General features: G+C 45.4%; 1 protein-coding gene across 6 annotated transcripts in view; it reads right to left on the bottom strand.

Annotated features, from left to right (window-relative positions):
- Positions 1-6499: 6499 nt before the first annotated feature.
- Positions 6500-25510, bottom strand: part of nrp1a (neuropilin 1a) — a 64883-nt gene continuing 45872 nt past the window's right edge. For 2 of the 6 annotated variants that reach the window (XM_013139578.4, XM_034289383.1), the window contains 12 exons: positions 24451-24606; positions 20731-20875; positions 17574-17749; positions 17203-17358; positions 15904-16048; positions 14357-14467; positions 12623-12673; positions 11048-11191; positions 10587-10864; positions 9807-9903; positions 9577-9630; positions 6500-9358 (listed from right to left, as the gene is read on the bottom strand). In XM_013139578.4, the coding sequence (XP_012995032.1) occupies positions 9057-9358; positions 9577-9630; positions 9807-9903; positions 10587-10864; positions 11048-11191; positions 12623-12673; positions 14357-14467; positions 15904-16048; positions 17203-17358; positions 17574-17749; positions 20731-20875; positions 24451-24606 (1815 nt within the window). In that variant the 3' untranslated portion in view covers positions 6500-9056. The remainder of the gene's footprint in view (positions 9359-9576; positions 9631-9806; positions 9904-10586; positions 10865-11047; positions 11192-12622; positions 12674-14356; positions 14468-15903; positions 16049-17202; positions 17359-17573; positions 17750-20730; positions 20876-24450; positions 24607-25510) is intronic. The other 4 variants (XM_020041916.3, XM_010885623.5, XM_020041917.3 and 1 more) reach the window with 4 other exon arrangements.

Consider the following 25510-nt stretch of genomic DNA (forward strand, 5'->3'; position numbering starts at 1 on the left):
GAATGTTACCACGGATGGAATCACAGCCATAATTTTGCATTGCGAGATCCATGAGAGAGCGCAAGATCCCAATCAACTTAGTCACACAGAACAAAATATCTTTGTATCTTCTCCAATATATACTTACTTTGTTGGCATCGATAATAACGTTGATAACATTGCTGGAGTTGGGAGAGAGTATGACAACCGCAGACTGCGATTCTTTAACTCCTGAGGAGTGAGGACACAGGAAACCGGAAATACCATGTGATTATTTAAATAGATAACACTTACTGTACCAGATAAAAAATTTACAGCAAAGCAATTTCTCTTGATTAGCATTTAGATTGCTCAGTAGTTTGAGTATAGTCTATAAATACTAAGTTCTGAATCTAGACTAGACAGTTTAAATTGTATAATTGAGCCTTGCAATTTTGTATTATTTGTACACAATTTTCAACCCACCCTATTTTCGACAGTTCAAAGAGGAACCTGTGAAAACCGGCAAATCTTGTAAACAGGCCGGACCTCTTCTGTGGCTGCAAAGATAGTCTGTATGTTGTTGTAATCATACCTTACTGTGGTACTGTGTCAGTCCCCCCCACACAGTAAAATCATTTTGATTTTATTTCAAAGGTTTCCAAGTAAAAATAGAAAAACAAATCTGTTCAAGATAAAACATTCCAAACATGCAAAGAATATTCTAATGCATTTTAAATGTACCTGGAAGGACATCAGAGCATCTGGAATGTTGATGTCTGATCATTATGGTCATAGATCAGTGATTCTGGTTGAGGGGACTAATGTCCTCAGGCGGGGAAAATGCTTGAGTCTGGAAGTGCGTGCCTTGATGCTCTGGTAGCGTCAACCAGACAGCAGCAGTGTGAATAGACCATAGCCTGGGTGTCTGTGATCTTTGATGATGTCCCTTGGCTTTGTGTATGGTAGAAGCCTTGCATGGAGGGTAGATGGCAGCCAGTAATGTGCTCCGCAGACTTTACCACCCTCTGGAGGGACTTGCGGTCTGCAGCGGAGCAGTCCCCTGTACCAGGCAGTAATGCAGCCATATTCAGTGCAGAGGAGGTGAGGTTGCCCATTCTCACCACCTCAGGAACAGGCTTAGTGGGCACAACAGTGTTGAATGCAGAGCTGTAGCTGTAACAGCATCCTAACTTAGGTTCCCCTGAGATGCTGCTGATGTATTCAAGAACAATGTCTAACCGCTGGCACAAAAATAAATAACTATAGATGAAAGATTTTCTATACAATTATTTAGGAAAGTCTAATTTTGCTTACCTAGTAGAGTAAGATGGGTTAAGACGCATACCTTTTCTCCTTAAAGATTATCCTGTTCCTTTTTTCCTTTTTGAAAAGTTCAAATCTGTTGTTTGGGAGTGTTAACAAACAGTTTAGTGACTATATAGACCAATATGCTCACGGCAGCTAATATTCACATTTTGGTTTTTCTGGTAACTATAAATAATGTGGTATTATATTTATGACAGGACAGTGGAAAGTGGAGGCTAGGAAGGCAGGTAGAGGGAGACAGAGAGGAAGGGAACAGAGACCCCAAAACAGACTCCATTACAATATCACCAAACACTCTGAGATCTTTATTGAGGTCCATCTAGCTCTTTGTTGTAAATTATCCACTTAATATAATTTGCTGAAATTTGAAAAGATGAACAATATCATTTTTAAACCAAGTACATGGCAAAACATTCCTGTTAGGAACCTCCACGGTCAATTCCAGTGAAATAAAATACATGCTCTTCAATTGGAACCTACTACATCCACCACCTCCAGTCAAAAATCTAATTGGAATTGGTTTCTTGTTTTACAGCAAACCAAGTCCCCATTTCAACTCAGCTCACTCCTTAATATCTGCATACCCAACAGAAAGCTGTGCCCTTGTAGATACCTCATATTTCTTACTCCAAAAGGATGAACTTCTTTTGGCTGTCTTTGCTTTCAATTCTCTGCTGCCTGGATGTAATTGCAAAAGACCCTAAAAATTTACACTCGCTACGCCTCACTCGATAGCTGATACCTATTCATTGCACCTTCTAAGCAACGTATCCTGTATATATGTTCCACCAACGCCACCATTATCACGTTGTGAGTAACTATGCTTCTAATGCCTCTTATTTAAATATAATTTGAATGCTATTCAAAATACAGTTGTTTGTGAGTTTATTGTAAGGGTTTCTGCAGGAGCTGCATGCTGTAGAATTGGCATTCAGACCTATTAGTTTAGACAGTAAGTACATTTGTTGAACATTAATCTTTTGTTTCCAATAGTGTAGTGAGACACCATATATTTTTTGGCCTACAAGTTCCGTTAGTGTTCTTGTGTGGATACAAACCGTCCAGAGGAGCTGCATACAGGCTCCTTTCTACATACAAGAGCTGTATTGAGTTTTTAGTGCCCTCTTGTGTTTTGACTAGAGTATGACATAAATCTGCTAAATACCTTCTCTGATTTTCTATGGCATAAAGAATCCTCCAAGATCAAATCCTAATTTCTTTAATGAGGGAATAATATGCAATTCAGGACATAAATGTAAAGTTTCTAACCCTGGTAAAGTGAAGTGTTACGAAGTTGTTCTATTTTGGACACGGCCTGTAGAGGCAATAAAAGCAGTATAAATATATGTTAGAAATTATCACTTGCAATGACACTTATGTGCTTGTGTCTTCATGATTCTTTGCAACACAAATTTGTAATATTGCAACCTTGTTTTCTTTCAGCAACTCCCAGCGAAGCTGAAAGGACATGCGTCTCTCAGATGTAATGGCCAAGCCATTCTTTTTCTTTCCATACTGCTCGCTAAAACAGAAAGTCAGCCAGGAGCAATGTGCTTTCACACTCCTCCGACCAACAACAACAACAACAAGCTTGTAGTTGTCCAACCTGCCTAATGGGTGTCTTAAAGAACAATGCTTTCAGCACTTTTACTTCAACAAATCATCAAAAACGCTCTTCTGGCTCTCTCTTGTCTTACAAGGTCACCAATTTGGAAACATTGAATTGCAATCTCAATATTGAATCACTCTAAATACAGAATCATGAAAATTGTGATAATCGTATCATATCATTACCTAAGTTCTGTGAATGTATAAGGTTCCTGGCAGATTTACAGCCCTAGTCATGACCATTTGACTATAAAGTTTTCTGCATTATTGGCACATTTTACATGTAGGATCACCAGTTTTTTTTTTATAGGGTGGTCCGTGGTCTGTTATTAAAACATATGCAGAGACACGATTTGCTCATAATCGTTATGCGTGGTAAGTTATTCTTTCCTGACTTTCTCTTTTTTTTCCCTATCCACAATGCTTCAATGCATGCACTTCTTCCTCTTTGGGGGGAAACCAAAACGGAAGAGAACAAGTCTTCCTAATGCCCACTGAACACTGAAGGAACTGAAAAGTGGCAATTCTACTTATTCACATAATAAATGACTCATCATTATTTAGTATAGCCATTTAAAAATATGTAGTCAATTTCCTTCCTAGCCTATGCCCTGGGTGTCTGGTCATGTGCTTTTATTGGAACGTATACATGTTACAAATGTTTATCTCTGGTCTGAATAGAGGACCTAAGGTGCCTTAATCACCCTATCTTGACCCATGAGTAGATCACTCTGTCTTATGATATTGTGCCAGGATGCATAGATTGGAATATGTGTCCCTAGTTGATAAGAGGGGCTATTCTTTAGAACTAGTCTTGTGATCCTTAGGTTAGCTATCCAATCCCACAACTCTGACCGCAGGAAACTCTTTGCTACTTTCTCCTCACTCCAATTCTCACTCAGCCTTTTGAGTCCATTGGTCCCTTACAGATATCTTTTCATTAACCAGTTTTCCACCCTTTACGAAATCCTGCACCTTGTGATGTCCTCCACATTTCTCAGGGTTTTCCACTTGTAATTTTGGCTTGAAGGGTCAATCAATGGAAATGTTCCACTGGGAACAAGGAGCTTCTGATAGCAGATTATCTAACATACAATTAAATACAGCTCTGGAAAAAATGAAGAGACTGCGGCACGTTTTCTTTCCTTTCCAAAAGAGTCAAAAAGGAAGGTTTTGAGTGAGGAACAGAAGAGTTAAAATTAAGAGAACACCACAAATTGAACGCTTCTGTTCCTTACTCAAAACTTTTCCTTTTCAACTTTTATAAACTGTATATATAGAGCTGTATATATAGAGCTGTATATATAGCCGTATATATCACCTCTTCCACTTTTAGATGTTAACCGGGAAAACCCCTATCAAGGTCCCTCCATATCCTCATATGCTCCTTGTGAGATCATGGGCATGAAAAGCTTAACATAATGCATGGAAGTGCTGACTGACAACTGAACAAAGGACAATAGGTAGGACATGTGATGCCCATTACTGATGGACCCCATACATCCTGTCCACACATCCTGTCCATAAATCCAGGCCATACACCCTGTCCACAAATTCAGTTAATAAATCCAGGCCATACATCCTGTCCACACATCCTGTCCATAAATCCAGGCCATACATCGTGTCCACACATCCTGTCCATACACCCTGTCCACACGCCTATACACCCTGTCCACACACCCTGTCCACACACCCTGTCCACACATCCTGTCCACACACCTATACACCCTGTCCACACATCCTGTCTAAACACTCTCTCCACACATCCTGTCCACACACCTAAACACCCTGTCCACACATCCTGTCTAAACACCCTCTCCACACATCCTGTCCACACACCTAAACACCCTGTCCACACATCCTGTCTAAACACCCTCTCCACACATCCTGTCCACACATCCTGTCTATACACCCTGTCCACATATCCTGTCCATAAATCCAGGCCATACACCCTGTCCACACATCCTGTCCACACACCTATACACCCTGTCCACACATCCTGTCTATACACCCTGTCCACACACCTAAACACCCTGTACACACATCCTGTCCACACACCCTGTCCACACATCCTGTCTAAACACCCTGTCCACACATCCTGTCTAAACACCCTGTCCACACATCATGTCCACACATCCTGTCTAAACACCCTGTCCACACATCCTGTCTAAACACCCTGTCCACACATCCTGTCCACACACCTATACACCCTGTCCACACACCCTGCCCACACATCCTGTCCACACATCCTGTCCACACACCTATACACCCTGTCCACACATCCTGTCCAAACACCCTGTCCACTCGTCATTTCTATACACCCTGTCCACACCTCCAGCTAGTAACTGTCCATGTGACAGTCATGGACTCTATGAATAGACCCAATGACCATACGGGAGGTTGGAACATACCATACCAGGGTATTATGTAGGATTAACATTTCTTATTGGTGGATAATAGACTGTACTGTAATCCACACGCCTATACACCCTGTCCACACACCCTGTACACACACCCTGTCCACACACCCTGTCCACACATCCTGTCCACACACCTATACACCCTGTCCACACATCCTGTCTAAACACCCTCTCCACACATCCTGTCCACACATCCTGTCTATACACCCTGTCCACACATCCTGTCCATAAATCCAGGCCATACACCCTGTCCACACATCATGTCCACACACCCTGTCCACACACCCTGTCCACACATCCTGTCCACACACCTATACACCCTGTCCACACATCCTGTCTATACACCCTGTCCACACATCCTGTCCACACACCTAAACACCCTGTACACACATCCTGTCCACACACCCTGTCCACACATCCTGTCTAAACACCCTGTCCACATGTCATGTCTATACACCCTGTCCACACATCCTGTCCACACACCTATACACCCTGTCCACACACCCTGCCCACACATCCTGTCCACACATCCTGTCCACACACCTATACACCCTGTCCACACATCCTGTCCAAACACCCTGTCCACTCGTCATTTCTATACACCCTGTCCACACCTCCAGCTAGTAACTGTCCATGTGACAGTCATGGACTCTATGAATAGACCCAATGACCATACGGGAGGTTGGAACATACCATACCAGGGTATTATGTAGGATTAACATTTCTTATTGGTGGATAATAGACTGTACTGTAATTATTGGCTATGATCACTGATCACCCCCTATGAGTTCTGGAATAAAAGACTGTGTTAACTTAGTAATTAATGGAGAACATGTAAGACCTATAAAAAAATCAACATCATGGACTCATGAAAATAAAGAAATCTCCCCTGACTTCCCCACTTTAGGATTTTGTTCACTGATCAAAAGGGCAAAGAATCTAACACTGTAGCCCCCACGAATACCCTTTGAAGTTTACCTCCATCTCCTCATATGTTCCTGATGACAACACTACCAAAACACCAGCATGTGAACTTGAGAACAGTTCTTTTAACGACGACCCTAACAATACATTCAGTACATTCTGTTTATTTTTTAAGGCTTTGCTGTTTATTCATCTTCTTCTACTACAGCAAAATACAGAAGCAGTATTGAAAATAAAAGTATTTTTTTTATATAAAAAAAATCTGCACAAAATTTGAATGACAGTACAAAACGAAGCGATAATAATCCAGGTAAATGGGGACATTACTATAGGAAGTTTTTATACATTTTTCAATAATTTGTACATTTCAGAATTATATCGCATAATCTGAAACTATATAAAGAAGAAATAAAAAGAACACTGTTTTTTTGTTTGAGGTTTTCCTTACAAATGAATGCTATAAACACATAAACTTCTTAAATATATTTATCAGTGCAACATTGTATCTTTTTAGCTTCCACGCTACAGTATCCTTTTTCTCTAGTTACCAGACAGGCTACTGCCCTCCAAGCTGAATTCACAAAACAGTAAGCATTGCAAAGTGGGACATCAAACCTGAAATGAACAAAAGCCAAGCTGAGAATGTGTTCACCACAGCACACGACATAGCACACAGATGTAGCAAATGTCCCCCTGTTCAGATAAGGTGATTGTTGTGGTGTAGAAAAACCACTGGGCCGTTCCAATGGTCAAGTCCTCCTTTGATCCTGTGAGTCCTTACTAAAGATCTGCTTCTCCATCCTAAAACTTTCAGGATGGAGAAATCCATTGGTAGATTTGAACTCCAGGAGCGTCAAGAGATTTCAAAGAGTTCACATTGAAGTAAGATATGTATATTCCGCTAGGGGAAAAAAAGTAGAAAAATGTACTGTAGGACATTGCGTATCTACAGGTCAACAACCTGTCCCATTTGACTTTGAGTCCAGCCAGTGCAATGAGGACTTTTTACTGTGAAAGTTTTTCAAAAATGTGGTTGCGATTATGGTTGAAATGCTGCAGTAGTAGTTGTAGTAGTAGTAGTAGTGTGCTGATAAACCCCTCCCCCAATAGAAGAGGTATCCAATCATCCTTTGGTAAATTGACAACAGGGCAAGTGACCTGATTTGCCATGCTCGGTGACATCACTCAGCTCCTTAGCTATGTACCAGTGTCTCTTCCTAATGACATCAGCCCCTGACATCACAACGTATGGCTGCTACACTCTACGCGTAAACGTCATGACACGACTAGGCCAAAGCAGTCTACAGTAAATGACAGTACATGAACCGTGCTATAGTTCCGATTATGAGTGTCTAGCCCGCAGTGGTGTAGATTAGCACCATATATACACCCCAGCTGAAACTCCATCCCACCTCAGAACAGCTGGCGTTACAGACATACAATTGCTAAATCGTCGTTTTGTAAGACAATCGATCCACAGACACCTGGAGCTGGAGGGAAACAGACACGATTTGACCTCCTGTAGCTAATATCAAAGCAACGGTTGTTTTTTGGTATGCTGGTAGACACTTCACGACTCTCCGCTGCAGCTGTTAATATGCGAACAAATGACGGACCCTGTGAGGACGGGAGGATAGAGTGTGTGGCTGGCAAAAAGTTTGAATATAATGTATAATAACATGAACACAACTTTTCTTTTTCTTATAGGTGTTGTTTATGGCAAATTCCTCTTTGTCCTCATCCCGGCGCCATGAAGTGGATTGCATCTAGAAAAATGTAGGACAAGAACATGTCTTCTTTGAATGTGCATGTTGCCATAACAACAGTCTTCACACAGCACACAGAGCCTGCACTCTTTTCTAGAGAGCAACGAAAGAAAACAATAAAACCAAAACACTTCACCCTTCACGACAACAGTCAGACAATTGTATTTACAACACACAACCCATTGAAAAAAGGGATACTGCAGCTTTTTTTTTTTTTTTAACCTTTTACTTTCTTAAAAAACGGCATTAAAATATATTAAAACGTATGTACAATATTATGTGGGTCTGGGACAGAGAGAAAAGCGCCATGGTGAGATTGAATTGGATCCTGTTTCGCAGACTTGATTAATCGCTAATTTAAAGCCCCTGCTTCAGTTTTCACAATGTTGTCAGAACAAATGAGATGAAAAAACCCTAAAATCATAAGAGGAGGCCAACAATAATGCATTAAAGGCACTGTCAGAACCATCTACTGCCAAGTGGCACAACCTTTTATCATCAACCTCTGGCTCCCACCTGTGGACAGGGGCAACAACATTGTCACTTATGGTTCATTTGGGGTTTTGATACTTCTACTTCAACAAAAGAAAACAAGAAATCTGATTTGAAATAATTATTATAACAACACAGTTTTTGCTCCTCCCAGAAAATGATAAATACTTTTAACATTATGATCATTAAATTGGTCTCAAAACCAGCATCCGATTGTAAAAATGAATGAAAATCAAATAGAAAAATTAAAATAACGATCTAATCATCTGTACATCTTTTTTTTCCTGTATTTAATTTTGTACACAGTGTCCCCTACTGGTAGGTTCCCGTTACTGCAGCTCCTGAGAAAAGCAAAGAATCAGTCAGAACCTCCCATTGGTTCCTGAACCTGTGCCACCTCCAATGAGAGGCCTTTGGCAGTCCCTTTAGCCCCGGCCACACAGAGTCTCTGCTATGCCTAGAGTCTTGTGCATGCTCACAGCACGCCGCACTCCCCAGTCACTCCCTAACTCACACACGCACGAACGCACAGACACACGTGTCCCTTCCATCTTCCTGCTCATGCCTCTGTGTACGAGTTCTGTGAGTTGAGCTTGTCCTTCTTTAGCTTGACTCCGTCCACCAGCTCAAAGTTATAATTCTCCAGAGCGGATAAGTTCCTGTCGGACATGTGTCCGTGCGAGCAGGCGCAGTAGAGGACGACCCCGCAGATGGCCCCGAGGAAGACCCCTAGGGCGCTCATAGCAATGATGGTGATGAGGATGGGGTCCAGCGTCTTCAGCATGTTGCCTGCACCGCCACTGACACCGTTGAGGATGTCATTGTTCTCCACAAGCTCCGGGAAGCCTGTGATGTCCACAACTATGACAGATAGAGAGATATAAAGGGAGGGACAGAAAGAGAGAGGGTTAGCATATGAATGTGATCCACGCCACTTAGATGAGCATTATAGAACAGAGGCTTTGTAGATTGCTGTCTGGACAATGTTTGTTATTCTGTTTTCAATACTTGCTGTAACAAATCATGAGTAGGTTATTTTTTTATTTCTACACAATGTGTAATGTGTAAATATGACATACTTATTTCATTAAATCGGTCTTCAGGCAGAATGGGCTCTGCGGGAACGTCAGGATCTGGTTAAAAAGAAAATGCCAGTTACAAAAGTCCTTTTTCTCACTATTTACATTGAACCTGACATAGAGAAGTGGTTTCCCAGACAAACAACAAAGCCCAGTCCTGGACATTAAATGTTTAGCGTTTACAGGCTGCTCTCCACTAATATCCCAACCTGTTTGGAGGGAACCCTCACCCTTGCAGTCCGCCATGTTGACATTTTCCAGGATCTTGATGTCGTCCACGGCGATGTCACCCCAACTTTTGCTCTCCACCAACCCTTCAATCACCACCTAAGAAAGAACAATCTTCTAACAACCAAGTAGCAACACATAACCTAACTATTTATTATCCAGATAATCGCAAAACTGTGCAAACAGAACAAAGTCTGAACTTTCCAAGCCTATAGGTTAAGGACTTTCTTTTTTACCTGATAAGTTATTGACTCTCTGTACCTGATAGGTTAATGACTGTCTCCCTATACTGATAGGTTAGTGGCTGTCTCCCTGTACCTGATAGGTTAGTGACTGTCTCCCTGTACCTGATAGGTTAGTGACTGTCTCCCTGCACCTGATAGGTTAGTGACTGTCTCCCTGTACCTGATAGGTTAGTGACTGTCTCCCTGTACCTGATAGGTTAGTGACTGTCTCCCTGTACCTGATAGGTTAGTGACTGTCTCCCTGTACCTGATAGGTTAGTGACTGTCTCCCTGTACCTGATAGGTTAGTGACTGTCTCCCTGTACCTGATAGATTAGTGACTGTCTCCCAGTACCTGATAGGTTAGTGGCTGTCTCCCTGCACCTGATAGGTTAGTGGCTGTCTCCCTGCACCTGATAGGTTAGTGGCTGTCTCCCTGCACCTGATAGGTTAGTGGCTGTCTCCCTGTACCTGATAGGTTAGTGGCTGTCTCCCTGTACCTGATAGGTTAGTGGCTGTCTCCCTGAACCTGATAGGTTAGTGAATGTCTCCCAGTACCTGATAGGGTTCGCTAGAGTGGGGCACCAGCACTCGACCCTCCCTCCAGCGGTTTCCCTGGTGACCACTGACGGTCCACAGCAGAAAGTCTGCCTGTCCTTCCACGGTTTCCTTCCTCTGCTTGACATTGAGTGTTCCGATACGCGAGCCGAACATGTGGTACCAAAATGACACACACAGGTACGACTGATTGCCCGTCACCATCGGACTGACCAACCTCGCCACTTCGGTTTCCTGGGTGCCCGTCGCTAGGGTATAGATGAAGTTGCCGGACCCCCCTTGATAGAACACGACAAGGGGGAATGATGGTTAGGTTGACGTCCCTCCCATGCCAAGGCGACGCGAATTGGGCCAATGTGACAGGCTGTGACATGACTTGGCAAACAACCGGGACGGCGGGATGAATTATGTGCATACTGTACACTGGACACAAATGACTGATATCCTGTAGTTGTCAGTACCTGTGTGGTCCATGTTAGGGCCCGTGTTCAGGGTGGGTGTACCGCTGGACTGGATCTGCCATCTGAACCCACTATCCTCCGAGCTCCAGTTGCAGAATGAGGGGTTGTTGGCCCAGCCAAAGTCACACGCAAACCACAAGAATGCTGGGGAGCAAGAAGACAGATCATAGGTCATATATATATATATATACATACTCACACACGCACAGACACAGTGAAAAATCTGTTCCGGTCCTTTAGACGGAGGTCGTTGAATCTATTTTTTTTGGGACAACCTGGGCTGCTTTCTGAACCATAATTCACTTATGTAACCTCTTTTGTTTAGGAAATAAAACAATGAAATACAAAGAATGGAAAAGGAGTCGCCATTCAAGTTACAGCTTTCCATTTGTTTTATATGTGTATTACACATATATTTCAGGTAGATCAATTGAGGGACCACTAGACTAGTAGTGGAGATGGTTCAATTAGATTAACCACTAGAGGGCAGTGAAGAACTGTGAAACTCAAACATGACTAAGAAGCTTGAGTGTAAAAAAGACATGGAAAGGAGGCGAGAGAGAGACAGCAAGAAAGATAGCGGGAAAGAAATAGAGAGAGAGAGAGAGCAAGAAAGATAGAGGGAAAGAAATAGAGGGAGAGAGAGCGAGGGGGGGGGGTTTGAATAAATTATTTTAATAAACATGGCCGGTGAACGTGATATAGACTCATAAAAGGTTTACAATGACTGACATAAAGACATGGATATAAAAAGTCTACACACCCCTGTTCAAATGCCAGGTGTTTGTGATGTAAAAGAATGAGACAAAGATTAATCATGTCAGAAAAGTTTCCACCTTTAATGTGACCTATAATGTGAACAATTCAATTGAAAAACCAACTGATATCTTCGAGGGGGAAAAATTAAAACCTTACAATAACCTGGTTGCACTCAGTCTTTTTGGTTAGGAGTTTATTAGCATGGCACTTTGTGGAGACTTTTTAAATCCACTGTAAATACAAACTCCCGCGCACACCCGCGCACGCAGAGCTCTTGGGAGGCAGAATGTGCGTGATGCAGAAAGTGGATTGCAAAGAAGCAACACATGGGAGACATGTTTAAGATGTCAGCCTTGCCTTATAAAGGCTGTCTGTATCTGTGCAAGCCCTAATGCTTCAGCTCTCCAAAAAAACTGAGCCAATATTCCCTTTAATAATCTCTGGGTTTTAACTAGTTTCTGCAGGCACCAGAATATATTTACCCATTAAACACAAAGGATGGAATTCCCATGTGGAACCGCATTTCAGGCATCCAGCCACATTTTTCTGAAGAAATCCCTTTCCCAATTAAGAGGGCTTTGGTTTTTCCATTCTAGACAGGATTGAAGTAGGGACAAGCTCTCTGTAAGATGAGCAGGCCCACAGTTCACATCTGACAAATGCTAGAAAACACATTTTTCTTCAGTAGTCTACAGAAGAAAAAAGGATAAAAGCAATATCCGCCCACACACAAATTAACCTCACACAGATGAATTGAACATCCCCAACACACATTCTTGTCTTGTGACCGTAAACCATACAGTGGGCCCTTTTTACCTGGGATGATGTCTGCCACCTTTGCTGTGGCCTCTGGCCCTGTTGTCCCACCTGTCAGAACAACAGCACGGTGTTAGCATATAGCATGTTATAGCTGTTAGCTTCAAAGTAAAACAGAAAAATAGAACCATAGCACAGTCACACCGAAATGTAAAAACGGTTTTTTTTTTATAACAGCATATCAAAACCTAGCTGTAACACACAACAACATAGGACAGGTCGCCTTGCCTTAATACATGACAGGGTCGGACAGTTAGTCTAGCCATAACACATAATAGCGTAGCCCAGTAACCTAGTTGTAACACATGACAATTTAACACAATTAGCCACGCTGTAACATATAACAGCATAGCACAGTTAATATCCCTCTGTCAACACAAAATAGCTCTGTTAGTCTAGCTTCCCTCGTGCTTACACAAACACTTGAAATCCTTAAACACTTAAAAAGAAGCCTTGTGTACAGGGAAAGGGGCAAATCACATTAGTGTCTTCTGATACCAAACGGGCGGACCCCTCTTTCTGTTGCTCCTTCTCTTTTTTTTAACCCTACTACTGCATGACACAGAGAACCAGAGTGACTGAGCGCAGCACACATCACTGATCACTGGAGACTGCTGTTCGAAATAGGGTCAGGAGGGTGGAGTAGCCATGGGATCACTACTGTATGTCCACATCACAAATGGAACCCTAGTTTCTATATACACTCCATTTGACCAGAGCCATATGCAGGGAACTGGGAGCAATTTGGGATGCATCCGCGAGGTGCGGGTATAGCAAGGTAGAAGTCAGTGGGGGTGGGGCCGGTTATTATCAGGTTGGTGGGGAGAGAGGCCAGACTTGAGGGAGGCCAGGCTAGAAGGAGGCCAGACTAGAAGGAGGCCAGGCTTGAGGAAGGCCAGGCTAGAGAGAGGCCAGGCTAGAGAGAGGCCAGGCTAGAGAGAGGCCAGGCTAGAGGGAGGCCAGACTAGAAGGAGGCCAGGCTAGAAGGAGGCCAGGCTAGAAGGAGGCCAGGCTAGAGGGAGGCCAGACTAGAAGGAGGCCAGGCTAGAAGGAGGACAGGCTAGAGAGAGGCCAGGCTAGAGAGAGGCCAGGCTAGAAGGAGGACAGGCTAGAGAGAGGACAGTTTAGAGAGAGGCCAGGCTAGAAGGAGGCCAGGCTAGAAGGAGGACAGGCTAGAGAGAGGCCAGGCTAGAGAGAGGCCAGGCTAGAGGGAGGCCAGGCTAGAAGGAGGAAAGGCTAGAGAGAGACCAGACTAGAAAGAGGCCAGGCTAGAAGGAGGCCAGGCTTGAGAGAGGCCAGGCTAGAAGGAGGACAGGCTAGAGAGAGGCCAGGCTAGAAGGAGAGGGCTGAAAGGCTGAGAGGGAAATGGGAGAGGCAGACAGGTAAATGGGAGAGGCAGACAGGTAAATGGGAGAGGCAGACAAGTGTAGGGGAGAGGAAGACAGGTTCAGGAGAGCAGCCAAATCAGGTGAGTAGTTAAGGGGAAGAAGAGGGGGTGGGGTTGTTAAACAGGGTCTCAGGTAGACAAGGTCTCAGGTGCATGAGAGACACGGTTTCTCATCAGGGCCTTTAAAGGGGGGCTTGGAGTGGGGAAAGGGTATTGGAGGAGGATGAGGCAGCAGATGTAATTGATTAGGTGTGTGTGTGTGTGTGTGTGTCAGGGTTAGTAGAAAGCCCGATGTAGGGTTGGAGGATTTGGGGAAGGTAGCAGTCTCATGAGAGTGATGTCAGCACCTGTCACATCGTAGTCATCACCTGTTCCACTGTGGCAGCTGGCCTGGTCATCGTCACACTCGTCTGAAGGAGTGGTGGGAGGAGGCGGCGTGGTGGGGGGGAGGGTGGGAGCTGCCCAGGATGGACAGAGGGAAGGAGAGAAACAGAGGGAGGGAGGACACGTTAAAACGATATTCAGCTGCTCCTTTGTAGGTTTAGCAGTGACACACACGCGCGCATACACCACCCACACATACACGCACGCACGCACGCAAACGTATACAAAAACAATTCCAAGGCAGACCGTGCCCGGGATCACGAAAACCAGATTCCGACCGAGTGGGGATCAACAGCCCCCCTTTTATGAGGATGCAGTTGAGCGTCTGGTATAAATAGATGTGTTGGATGATGATGCTTAGAGGACGCCGAGGCCCAAATGCTCCGCGCCGTTCCCTATCACTTACGATCAGGCAAACTAGATAGGGAATAGGGGGCCATTTGGAACCCAGGCCAGCTTTGGGTTTCTGGGTTCTGTTGTAGAGAGGCGATGGGCCACGGGATCCGCGATGGGCCCCATCCTAGCCTATCATTAAGGCCCTTTGGCCTGGTTGGATGCCAGTCCCGGCAGTGACATACAGCCTAGATGTGTTTACCCTGGCAGAGTAATGACGGGCTTCCCCTGGACCGAGGGGGGGAGGTGGGGGAGGAGAGAGGGAGATGGAGAACAACTAGGGCGTGTATAATCTAGAGTTCCCCCGTGCCCTCTGCTCAAGAAAATAGATGGGTGTGAGCAACGTCTGTCAGACGCAGGGTGGAAGGGTTAGTGTCAGGGTTAGTGTTTTCGCTAAAGACTTCCAGGGAGAACGATTAGGCTTTACTCCATTGGCTTAACTTACCACTCAACACTCACTCTCTCCTAGCTGGTGTAAGCACCTGTCTGTGTGCGTTTGTGTGTATGTGTGTGTGTGCACGTTTGAGTGTGTCTGTGTTCAACTGTGTGTTGGCATTAACAGTGAAAACAAGCATTATCATCCTTCTAAAGCCCCCGGTGGGAGTCCCAGGCTTACACAGGGCTGTGCTCGCTACAGCCTCCCTGAAATCCAATATGTAAATCCACTTAGGCCTGGCCCGGCAGAGCATGTTCTCATAGCTGAGCCGCTTCTTGTCTAAATGAGCTCTCGCAGAGAGCAGGGGTGGCAGTGAGATAGGAGGCTGGAGGAGAAAGAGGGAGAGAGAAGTTAAGGGAGAAAGATAAAGAAGAGAGGAGTGGTGGAGAAGAAGACAGAGGAACAGACAGAGCGGAGGGATAGAGCTGAGAGAGAGATAAGGTTCCGCAGGTGGGGTTCCGTCTAATCCATTGTAATGTGTCAGACCGGACAGCTGTTCCTCTCAGGGAGATTGTGGGGCCCAATGAGTGTCGGTCAGTCGTTGGCTACACAGGACGCCGACCACTATGCAACCATGCATACATCTCCAGGGCTGTCGTCACAAGCACGGTCAGAAATGTGGGCCTACGTGTGTACGAGTTGTGTGTTCAGGGCCGAAAGAGGATTTAACCGGAGGCCTACCTTCGATCTCACAGCCCAGGAGCTCGAGTCGAAGGCCCATCCCAGCAGGGGTTGACCTCTCTGGGTAGACCCTGATGTAACGGGTTAGTAAGGGCTCCAGGGTCCTCAGCTCTGGCGTGTCGTAATTCTGATTGCCCTCAAAAATCTGTGTGGAGAGAGACAGAGAAAGGAGAAAGAGAACGTAATTGGCGCCATTTAGCTTGTACTTAAGAGTGACAAAGTGAAATAGAGCGAGATGCAGAGAGAGAAAGCACAATATTGCCAATAATGTAATGACACTGACTTATATCTCTCTGCTATCACAAGGCCTGTATGCAGGTTTATTCCTTCATTTAAAAAAGAAGCCAGGCAAGATCAGAGCTGAGAGAAAACAAAAGATTGACCAGATTTCTCTGGCTGACATCTGAAACGCTGTCAGAGGTTCTGTCAAACAGGACAGACACAGTCTCGCTTGGCTCATCCTCTACTCAAGAGGGAACAGAAAGACCAGGGTCACAGTCTTCAGGAAGAACGGAAAGAAGTTAGACTGGGGAAGAAAAGAGCGGATGGATGCTGTCGCTCTACTCCTCCTCTGAAGGTGTCTTCCGGAGACGGGAAAAATAACAGAGCAAGAGGTAGAGGACAGGCCATGAGAGGGAAGGAGAGTGAAGTGATCGATGGGAGTGGATTAATAGCTGTTAACACAATAACACGTCCCCCCAGTCTTTGATGCTTCGTGCGGAGAGGGGGAGAGACGGAAGAGGGATAGGACAGGAGAATATCGAGCCTCTCACTCCTTCATAAATCAACCATCAGGCCATCTGGAGCACATTTATGTCCCGTCCAAGGGTCTTATAATTGGGGATGGGGGCTGTACTGGGGCCGGACATCCTGGAAAGACGTACTGTGCGAGCGCTTCTGTGACAAACTCAAAGCAAACCAATGCCGAAAGACACATCTGGGGTCGTTTCGGCGCGTCACGCTCTCTCGCGGAGCCCTCCCGCTTCTTCTCACCTCTTCCGAGGGAGCCATTCCAGTGAAATGCTCGAACGGCACCGGTAGAATACCGCGAGAAAAGAGCGGCAGGGCTAAGAGAAGTGTCACAGATGATTCTCCCAATGCGCTGTAAAAGACTGTCCAAATGGACTCTGTAAATGATTCAACACTCAGAACCCAGGGGTTCTGGCAACTGACTTAATGGGTCACTACACCGCATATCTGTGACTTTCAGTCGGATACATGAAGACCATTAAACCCCTATTAGCTAAGTCCCATCACAAAACAGACAAAGAAACAATCAAAAAGTGTCCCTTCTCTGACCTTTGGCTTGTTGCCGTTGTCGTCCTGAACCATCTTCCAATCAGATCCGTTGTTGCTGTACTCCAGCCGGAACTTCTTCATGAACACCTTGTTCTCTCTGTGTTTCCCTCCCTGGATAATGAGACCGCGTACCAGCTTCTCCTCACCTAGGTCCACCTGAAAGCACATCAACATACTAAATAATTTCCATGTATGTACGAGCAGTGTGTACAGAATTCTCAGAAATCTTTCCCGGTATCGCAGCCTAGTCCCGGATCGGGGTGGCTTTCATCCCTGTCGTTGTGTGGCAGTTCCATAACGGGTTGGCTTGGAAGCAGAACCGGACCGCTAAGCAGCTACACAACACATAACGACGTGTTCATCGAGCTCACCTGAAGCCACTCTGAGGTGAAGGGCTGAGGCTGGGGTAGCAGGGTCCATCCAGAGCGACTGGTCAGCAGGCGAGCGTTTTCTGGGACCCAGCTCCGGTCAGTGTGGGACGAAGCGGTAATCTGAGCGTCTGTAATCAGACCCGAGACCATGCCCAGCATGCCCGAACACGGATACTCTGAGAGAGGAGGGGGGGGGGGGGGAGACGACAATCAGAAGACTTTCACTAAGCTAGCGGGATTTAAGAGAGGTAGAATGTAAATACATGAATAAACGATCTGTGTCGGCAGCCTGAGAAGGTCTGTTCGTTCACAGGGAAAAAGTGGGAATAAGAGTTTTAGTGATGAATAGACACTCATTTTTTCTTGTGCCATCTCTCTCTCTCTCTCTCTCTCTTTTGCAGCGATGGTTTTCCGGCATTCTGGGAAATCTTTCATCTCTAACCAGCAGCCTCCATCCCTCTTTCGAACCCCTCACCCCACATCCCTCTGCTGTGCCCTGTGATGAAATCAGGGAGGGGACACCACTGACTAGATTTGGTCTAAATTACGCATTGACAAAACCACACAGGTTGGTTCCAAGGGGGCCACTACAGTAATGAATTAACATGTTCTAGTCCCACTCAGCATCTCAACTGGCCTGAGGCGACCGGACATTATCTGTGGGGGAATACATGTGTACAGTTGCTGTGTTCACCTTTCCCTCTGTTTTATCCTTGTGCATTCCTCCTTCCACTCCATCTTCCATTCCTACATCCATAACACCTTCCGTAAAAGCATGCCGTAGTGTTAAAGCCACAGCGTTCGGACCGTGTTGTGCCACAGGGCTTGCAAATATTTTCTAGAAATGGACCCACCCAACACGTGCACACACACACACACGCACGCACAGAGTTGTCATCTCCTGGATGGCCGGCCGTCACTTCCCTTCCCTTCCAGTTCATCAAAAAAGCGTGTCCGCAGTGACTTATATCATCTTCACAATCAGCTCCCAGGGATAAAAGAGACGTTCTTGGGACGTCCGTGTCTGTATTAAAGACGGCGTATCACTGCCAGCCTAAGTGAACAGGAACAAAGCTTCATTCAGCCCTCTCTATCCTGTCGTCACACTTATCTAACCCGGGTTCCTGTTCAAATCAGCGATACCCAAACAAGTTCCTTCTATGCGACTCCCAGGAGACTCGAGGGGTCCAAATGAAATCGGAGAGAACACCACAGTTCCCCAGAACAGGAACAAACGCTCACAGGGAGATTCGTCCTTCGTCTGAGGGTTTCCTTTAGTTGCCTGCCAAGAGCCCGGGGAGTGTGATCTACCGTGATTCCTTTTGGCGCCGTGTCGGATGGAGAACGAGGCACCCGGTCGCTGACGGTGGACAGCGCCCCGGCTCTTTGAAGGGGATGGTTAGGAGAACGCTGGTGAAGGGGTTTCCAGGGGATTTGGCGGTCTGGCCGAACAGAGCACCACAGGTCATCAGTTGTGGTCCTGAGCTGTTAATGCACCCCGGCTGGGCCTTATTAAACGTGGTCTGTGGAGGCACGCACACCGGACACGCCCAGGGAAACCGTGTGTCTGTTTGTGTGTGCGGTGACACGCCACTGGCAGGGGTTCGGCTGGGCAGGGAAACTGGGGTTTGGGTGGAGGACGCTGTTCTAAACACACACATGGGTTTATTTACCAACAGCCAGCCGGGAGGAGGTTAATGTCAAAGTAGCAGTATATCTGACTGGAAGGGCAAATCTCTCACAGGCAAAGACAAGGTCAGACACAGCCTGAAGACACTGCTTGTCTTTATTTCATGAAAAGCATTCGAACACTGTCTGCACTCTAATCAATTTGGGATACTCTCTGAATGTATTTGGACATGGACGGCAAAGTAGAGGATGTTTTAAAAGAGCCGTAAACCAGATCCTCTCAAACTACTGCCTCAAAGACCTCTCTACCTTTTTCTCTCCCTCCCGCCCCCCTCCCTCTCCCCCTCCCTCCCTCCCTCCCCCTCCCTCCTTCCCTCCCTCCCTCCCTCCCTCCCCCTCCCTCCTTCTCCCTCCCTCTCTCCCTCTCCCTCTCTCTGTGTGCTGTCAGAAGTGGTGCCCAGCAGCCACAGGCTGATGACGTCACAGACAGAGCCTGTGGTGCTCTGCATTTCTGTGATGTGTCTGCAGTGTGTGTGTGTGTGTGCGCGTGTGTGGTTGTGTGCTGTGCACTATGGTCTGGTAGCGAGCCCAAACACCGCCGCTCTCCAGCTGTGTGCCAGTACCGCATGGCTCGCCGCTCTGCCACACATACACACGTGTAGATTCCCCCCACCAAAAAAAACACACGCACACACACAAACACATGCAGAAACACAAGCACTTGAAAGCACAGACACGCACACACCTAAAGGCTCAGGCTTTCGCACACACACTAACGAGCACAAACACTAATAAACATAAAAAAGCAAGGGAACGAAGACATAGTTGAATATACACACACACACACACACACACACAAAAAGCCTTTCACACCGCCATAAAAGAAATGCATGTTGACAGAGAGGCAGTGACGATATAAACCCGGCCACAATCAAAGCCTTGCAGTGGCTGGAAGAGTGCCAGCATCACACTGATGAGAAGTACTGCAGACGAGTGTAGAACCGGCAGGGGAGCAGAGCATGGGGGTTGGGGAAAGGACAGAGGGGCAGACCACAGCAATAGGGATGGTGGCGTTTGTGTGTGTGCCTATGAGGTGGAAGCGTCTCGCCAGGACCCCCACTCCAAGAGCTCTGCCTGCCTTCTGTTGATGCCATCCATATTGAATGAGGTACATCCAAACATCAGGTAACATAAATACGTAATCATCTTCATGCGCCTCTCGTTCATAATGTAGAAGGCAGCACTCGCCTCGCAGTAAACCTTCACTCACCGGGCTCTCGTTGTGGGTTAGTAAACCGTTTGAGGTAAAATGAGGAAAGTATCAACCAAGAAAAATGAAAGGTGTGAACACAACCCAACCGAGCTGTGTAAAAAAAGAGGACTTACTCATTTGGCAGAAAATGTAAAATAGAGTAAATAATATATTGTCAACAGTGACTTGCTTGTCAACTAACATGGCTAAATTGTTTGGCTGCCAAAAGGAGAGAGACTGAGTGTGAAGCGCAGTAATCTCCATGGTACCACTGACCTGATATCTTACAGCCATACACCTCGAAGCGCAGCGCGATGCCCGTTTCCCAGGCAACTGGCCGAATCCGGACAAAGCGAGTCAGTGTTGGTTTGGGAAGCATGGTCTTGACAACATCAGTGGGGTTGGTGTTCCCTTGGAAAACCTGGAATGGAGATAGAGGAGGAGATATTAATTATTCACTGAGTTTACTTAGTACGTGATGAAGACTCACCAGGCCCCTTCTTGGCCAGCTGAGACCTGGGACTTGCATCACACACTGCCCCAGAAAAAGAAAGCCATAACAGCGTTGGGTTTGACGTTGGTCTACCACGCTCCCCTGAGCACACGCATGGCTGATACGGTCTCTACACTACTTCATTATCATCTCCTTGTAATATAGTTATTATATTATATATAATAATAATAATAATAAAATAATAAAATATATATATATATATATATACAGTGGATATAAAAAGTCTACAAACCAACGCCAGGTTCTTGTGATGTAAAAGAATGAGACAAAGATAAATCATGTCGGAACTTTTTCTATCTTTAATGTGACCTATAACGTGAACAATTCAATTGAAAAACAAACTGAAATCTTTGAGGGGGAAAAATACAAAATACAAAACTCACAATAACCTGGTTGCATAAGTGAGCACACCCTTAAACTAATACTTTATTGAAGCACCTTTTGAATTTATTACAGCACTCTTTTTGGGAAGGAGTCTATTAGCATGGCACATCTTGACGTGGCAATATTTGCCCACTCTTCTTTGCAAAAGCGCTCCAAATCTGTTAGATCTCCTGTGTACAGCCCTCTTCAGATGACCCCACAGATGTTATATTGCATTTGAGTCTGGGCTCTGGCTGGCCCATTTCAAAATGTTAATCTTCTTCTGGTTAAGCCATGCTTTTGTAGATTTGGATGTGTGCTTTGGGTGGTTATCGTGCTGAAAGGTGAACTTCCTTTATATCTTCAGCTTTCTAACAGACACCTGAAGGTTTTGTGCCAAAATTGCCTGGTATTTGGAACTGTTCATAATTCCCTCCACCCTGACTAAGGCCCCGGTTCCAGCTGAAGAAAAACAGCCCCAAACCACAATGCTTCACTGTGGTATGGTGTTCTTTGGGTGATGTGCAGTGTTGTTCTTGCACCAAACATACCTTTTGGAATTATGGCCAAAATGTTCAACCTTGGTTTCATCAGACCATAACACATTTTCCCACATGCTTTCCCCAATTATAAGTGGGTGTGCACACTTATGCAATCAGGTTATTGTAAAGTTTTTATTTTTCATTTTCCCCCCTCAAAGATTTCAGTTTGTTTTTCAATAGAATTGTTCATATTAAAAGTGGAAAAAGTTCTGACATGATTTATCTTTGTCTCATTCTTTGAAATCACAAAAACTTGGCATTTTCACAGGGGTATGCAGACTTTTTATATCCACTATGTATATATATATATATATATATATATATATATATATATATATATATATATAGCTCCGGAGGAAATTAAGAAATTTTTCTTTCCTTTCCAAAAAAGGTTTTGAGTGAGGAACAGAAGGGTTGAAATTAAAAGACCACTGCAAATTGAAAGTTTCTCTTCCTCAATCCAAACTATCCTTTTCAACTTTTTTGGAAAGGAAAGTAAAAGATGCAGTGGTCTCTTAATTCTTTCCGGAGCTGTATATACAGTATATATATATATATATATATATATATATATATATATATATATATATATATATATATTCTTCGATTGTACAGTAAGCCCCATCATTCCCCAAATATTGTGGAGCTGCTGCTAAAATATAAATGTAATCTTCTCTCCGTACAATCTTATCAACAAACTGAGGTTGAGCGTTGTTTAAATGTCAACACATCCATGAATAAATATATTTTAGTTGAGAGTACAGTGGAGCCCTTTATGCTCCTCTATTAGTCATGTGAACATCCTTTATTACAGCGCTTAGATAGAAGACAGTGATGATGTCCCGATCCACAGACCCACAGTCCGTTAACATGTCTTTAATCCGCCCACGCACGCACACGCGCACACAGTACACACACAGACCCAGAGAACACTATACAGTTCATCACATCTCACCCTGGCTAATGAAGTCTCGCAGCGATGGTGTGACCTCTTTGACCTGCCCGACTGAGCACACTGCCGGCATCCGTCGGGTGGTCCGGGGGTGTCGCCCGTGACGGGAGAGCGCTAACCAAGCAGCAGCAGCGTGTTGCTTGGCAGTGAAGCTAATCTGGTCGGAAGCGTGTGCAATAGTGGCGGCGTTAAAATGCCAGCAGGCTGGGGCCACTGGAGCCATTAGCCCATCCAAGACTTACTGTGTCTGCGCCTCTCCTCACCTCCCTGTCCCCGCCCCCCACTCCCTCTTCCCCAGATAATAGTTGTCTAACCGAGTGACAGAGGAAGGAATGACAAAAAAAATTTCATCCTCCCTCTAAATGTCACACCAGGCTTTTTACAGCTAGCTAGCGCCCGCAACATCATGCTAAAGCGCCAAACTGCAGGCTCAGCGCCTAGTAAATGGGAGCCTCTGTTCTCACAAAAGCACTTTAGAGGCCGGAACAGAAAGACAGGGCTTACCGCATCACCTTTAAGGTTCGGGTGCTTTAAAAAGAAAAGTATGTACCTCTGAGAGGTTCGAAAATGTGGGTCTGAGAGACTGGAGGGTGTGTAGTACACTCACTCACGCACACAAGTAGAGGGTTTTGCTTTGGTAGCTCTTTGGTCAAATGCGCCTGTTCTTGTGTGTATCAAGCACACACACACACTGACACAAAATGACACACACCCTGACAGAAATACGCGTTGGTTTTGACACAAACACACACGAACACACACACACCCACACACACACAATGGTGAGTGTTTACATGTTACACAGACCCTTAGGCTGGTCAAACGAACATCTTGATGGCCCTGTGGAGTGTGAACACCCACAAAGACAGGTTTGTTTACGGACGGAGAGCCTGCTGGTCTTTTTGACAGGCTGATCAGTGATTGATCGTTAGGTTAGTCACGTTCTGGTCCAGTTTCTCCCTCTCCCACTCCCTCTTTCAATATGAACAACCCCTGCCAGCTGCTCAAACATGAAACCACTCATCTTTCTAACCATTCATCTCCCTCCCTCCCCATTCCTCACACTTTATTAGGGCTTTTGTTAATCCGTCTCATTCTTCCGAGAAATACCAGAGCAAGACACACAGTAAACAGTTACTTCATCCAGCCCTCATTAAATGACTACTGTAGTCTCTTTAGAATACAGGCAGTATTACTGTACTGTAAATACAGCCTCTCTCACACAGTGTTTTGTGAATAAGCATACCACACTAAGTACATTGGCATGGAGGGGAAACTGTGTTCCACAGAGACGGAGCAGAACACAGACCAGAAGAGCCCCGACCAGACGAGGGACATACCCTTTTTGTTTTGCTACAGGCAGAGCTCCAAGCCAATACTAAAGATGTGACCGTAATTCAAATCTAACCGTTAGTTTACAAGACAGGATATGAAGTAGTGTGTGTGGCGGTCATTGTGACACAGCTGCTTAGGTGAGTGTTTGAACTCGTTTTTATCTTGTGCTTTTGGGAGACTCTATTACTCCTACATCTGCCGTGTTAGGTACACTGTAGGAGGAGTTGGTAGCACCATTACGTCATAGAGGGGGGCAGGGGCATCTAGGGGGGAGGAATAACCTCTCTGACCTTTTGTTTTGACCCTTCCTTCAGTGTGATCCAGTCTTCTCCATTGGAGCTGACGTCCACCTTGTAGGACTTGACCCAGTAGGCCCTCTGGGTTTCCTGGGAAACAGCCCCCTGCGTTCCAACAGCGGACACAAACCGGAGGAAACCCAAGTCCACCTGAGGAGAGAGGAGGCATTCAATACACATCCACTCCAAGCCTTTTTATTACGGAACCTCTTGTATGGAACAGTGGATACAGAACTCATTTCAGTATAAAGAAAAACTACTGCAAGTATAGAAACACTTAGAATGCTGAAACTACTGCAAGTACCAGAAATAATTAGAATGCTGAAACTACTGCAAGTACCAGAAATAATTAGAATGCTGAAACTACTGCAAGTACCAAATCCTGACAATATAACATTTATTGGAAAGCACCTTCAGCCAGCTACTCATGTAAATATGACTGACATTTAATAAACAGCACAATTGCGGAATGATATCCCACTGATAAAAAAGGACACTGGGTGACATCTTAATATCCTGCGACGGGGAGAGCTTATTGGATGAAAGGGAATTTTGAATGGAATTGAGACCCATTGTCACAAAAAAAAACAGGTGATATCATCGATTGAATTTCCAATACGCTGCAGCATATTAAATGAGAGCTTCGTAAAGTAATCACGAAGTGCTGTAACATTACTGACGTAAAGGGTCAGGAGGCCACTGGAGAGTCAGAACACAGAAAGGAACAGCTGAAAGGACTGTGCTGCTGGCTACGGTGGGTGCGGTACTGTACGCGTGTCCGTCCGTCCGTCCGTCTGTCTGTCAGGAAGAAGCAGCCCTGCAGTCATGGCGCTGCCTCTCCACATGGGACTCCTATTCCTCTGAACGAGCATCTCCCCATGGACGCCCTTACACGACGTGACTGGTCCATGTCCCATCAACCCTGTCTAACAGGGCCAGGGCGATGGTAGGGAATCGAGGCTGGACTTATTCAGCAGGGCAGACGCGGTCCGCTAGCTACAGTAGCCCCTACTGTCTGACAGAGAACAGAGGAACAACACCGGACCTGTCTTGC

This window comes from Esox lucius, chromosome 21, assembly GCF_011004845.1.
Source record: "Esox lucius isolate fEsoLuc1 chromosome 21, fEsoLuc1.pri, whole genome shotgun sequence".
NCBI lineage: Eukaryota > Metazoa > Chordata > Actinopteri > Esociformes > Esocidae > Esox > Esox lucius.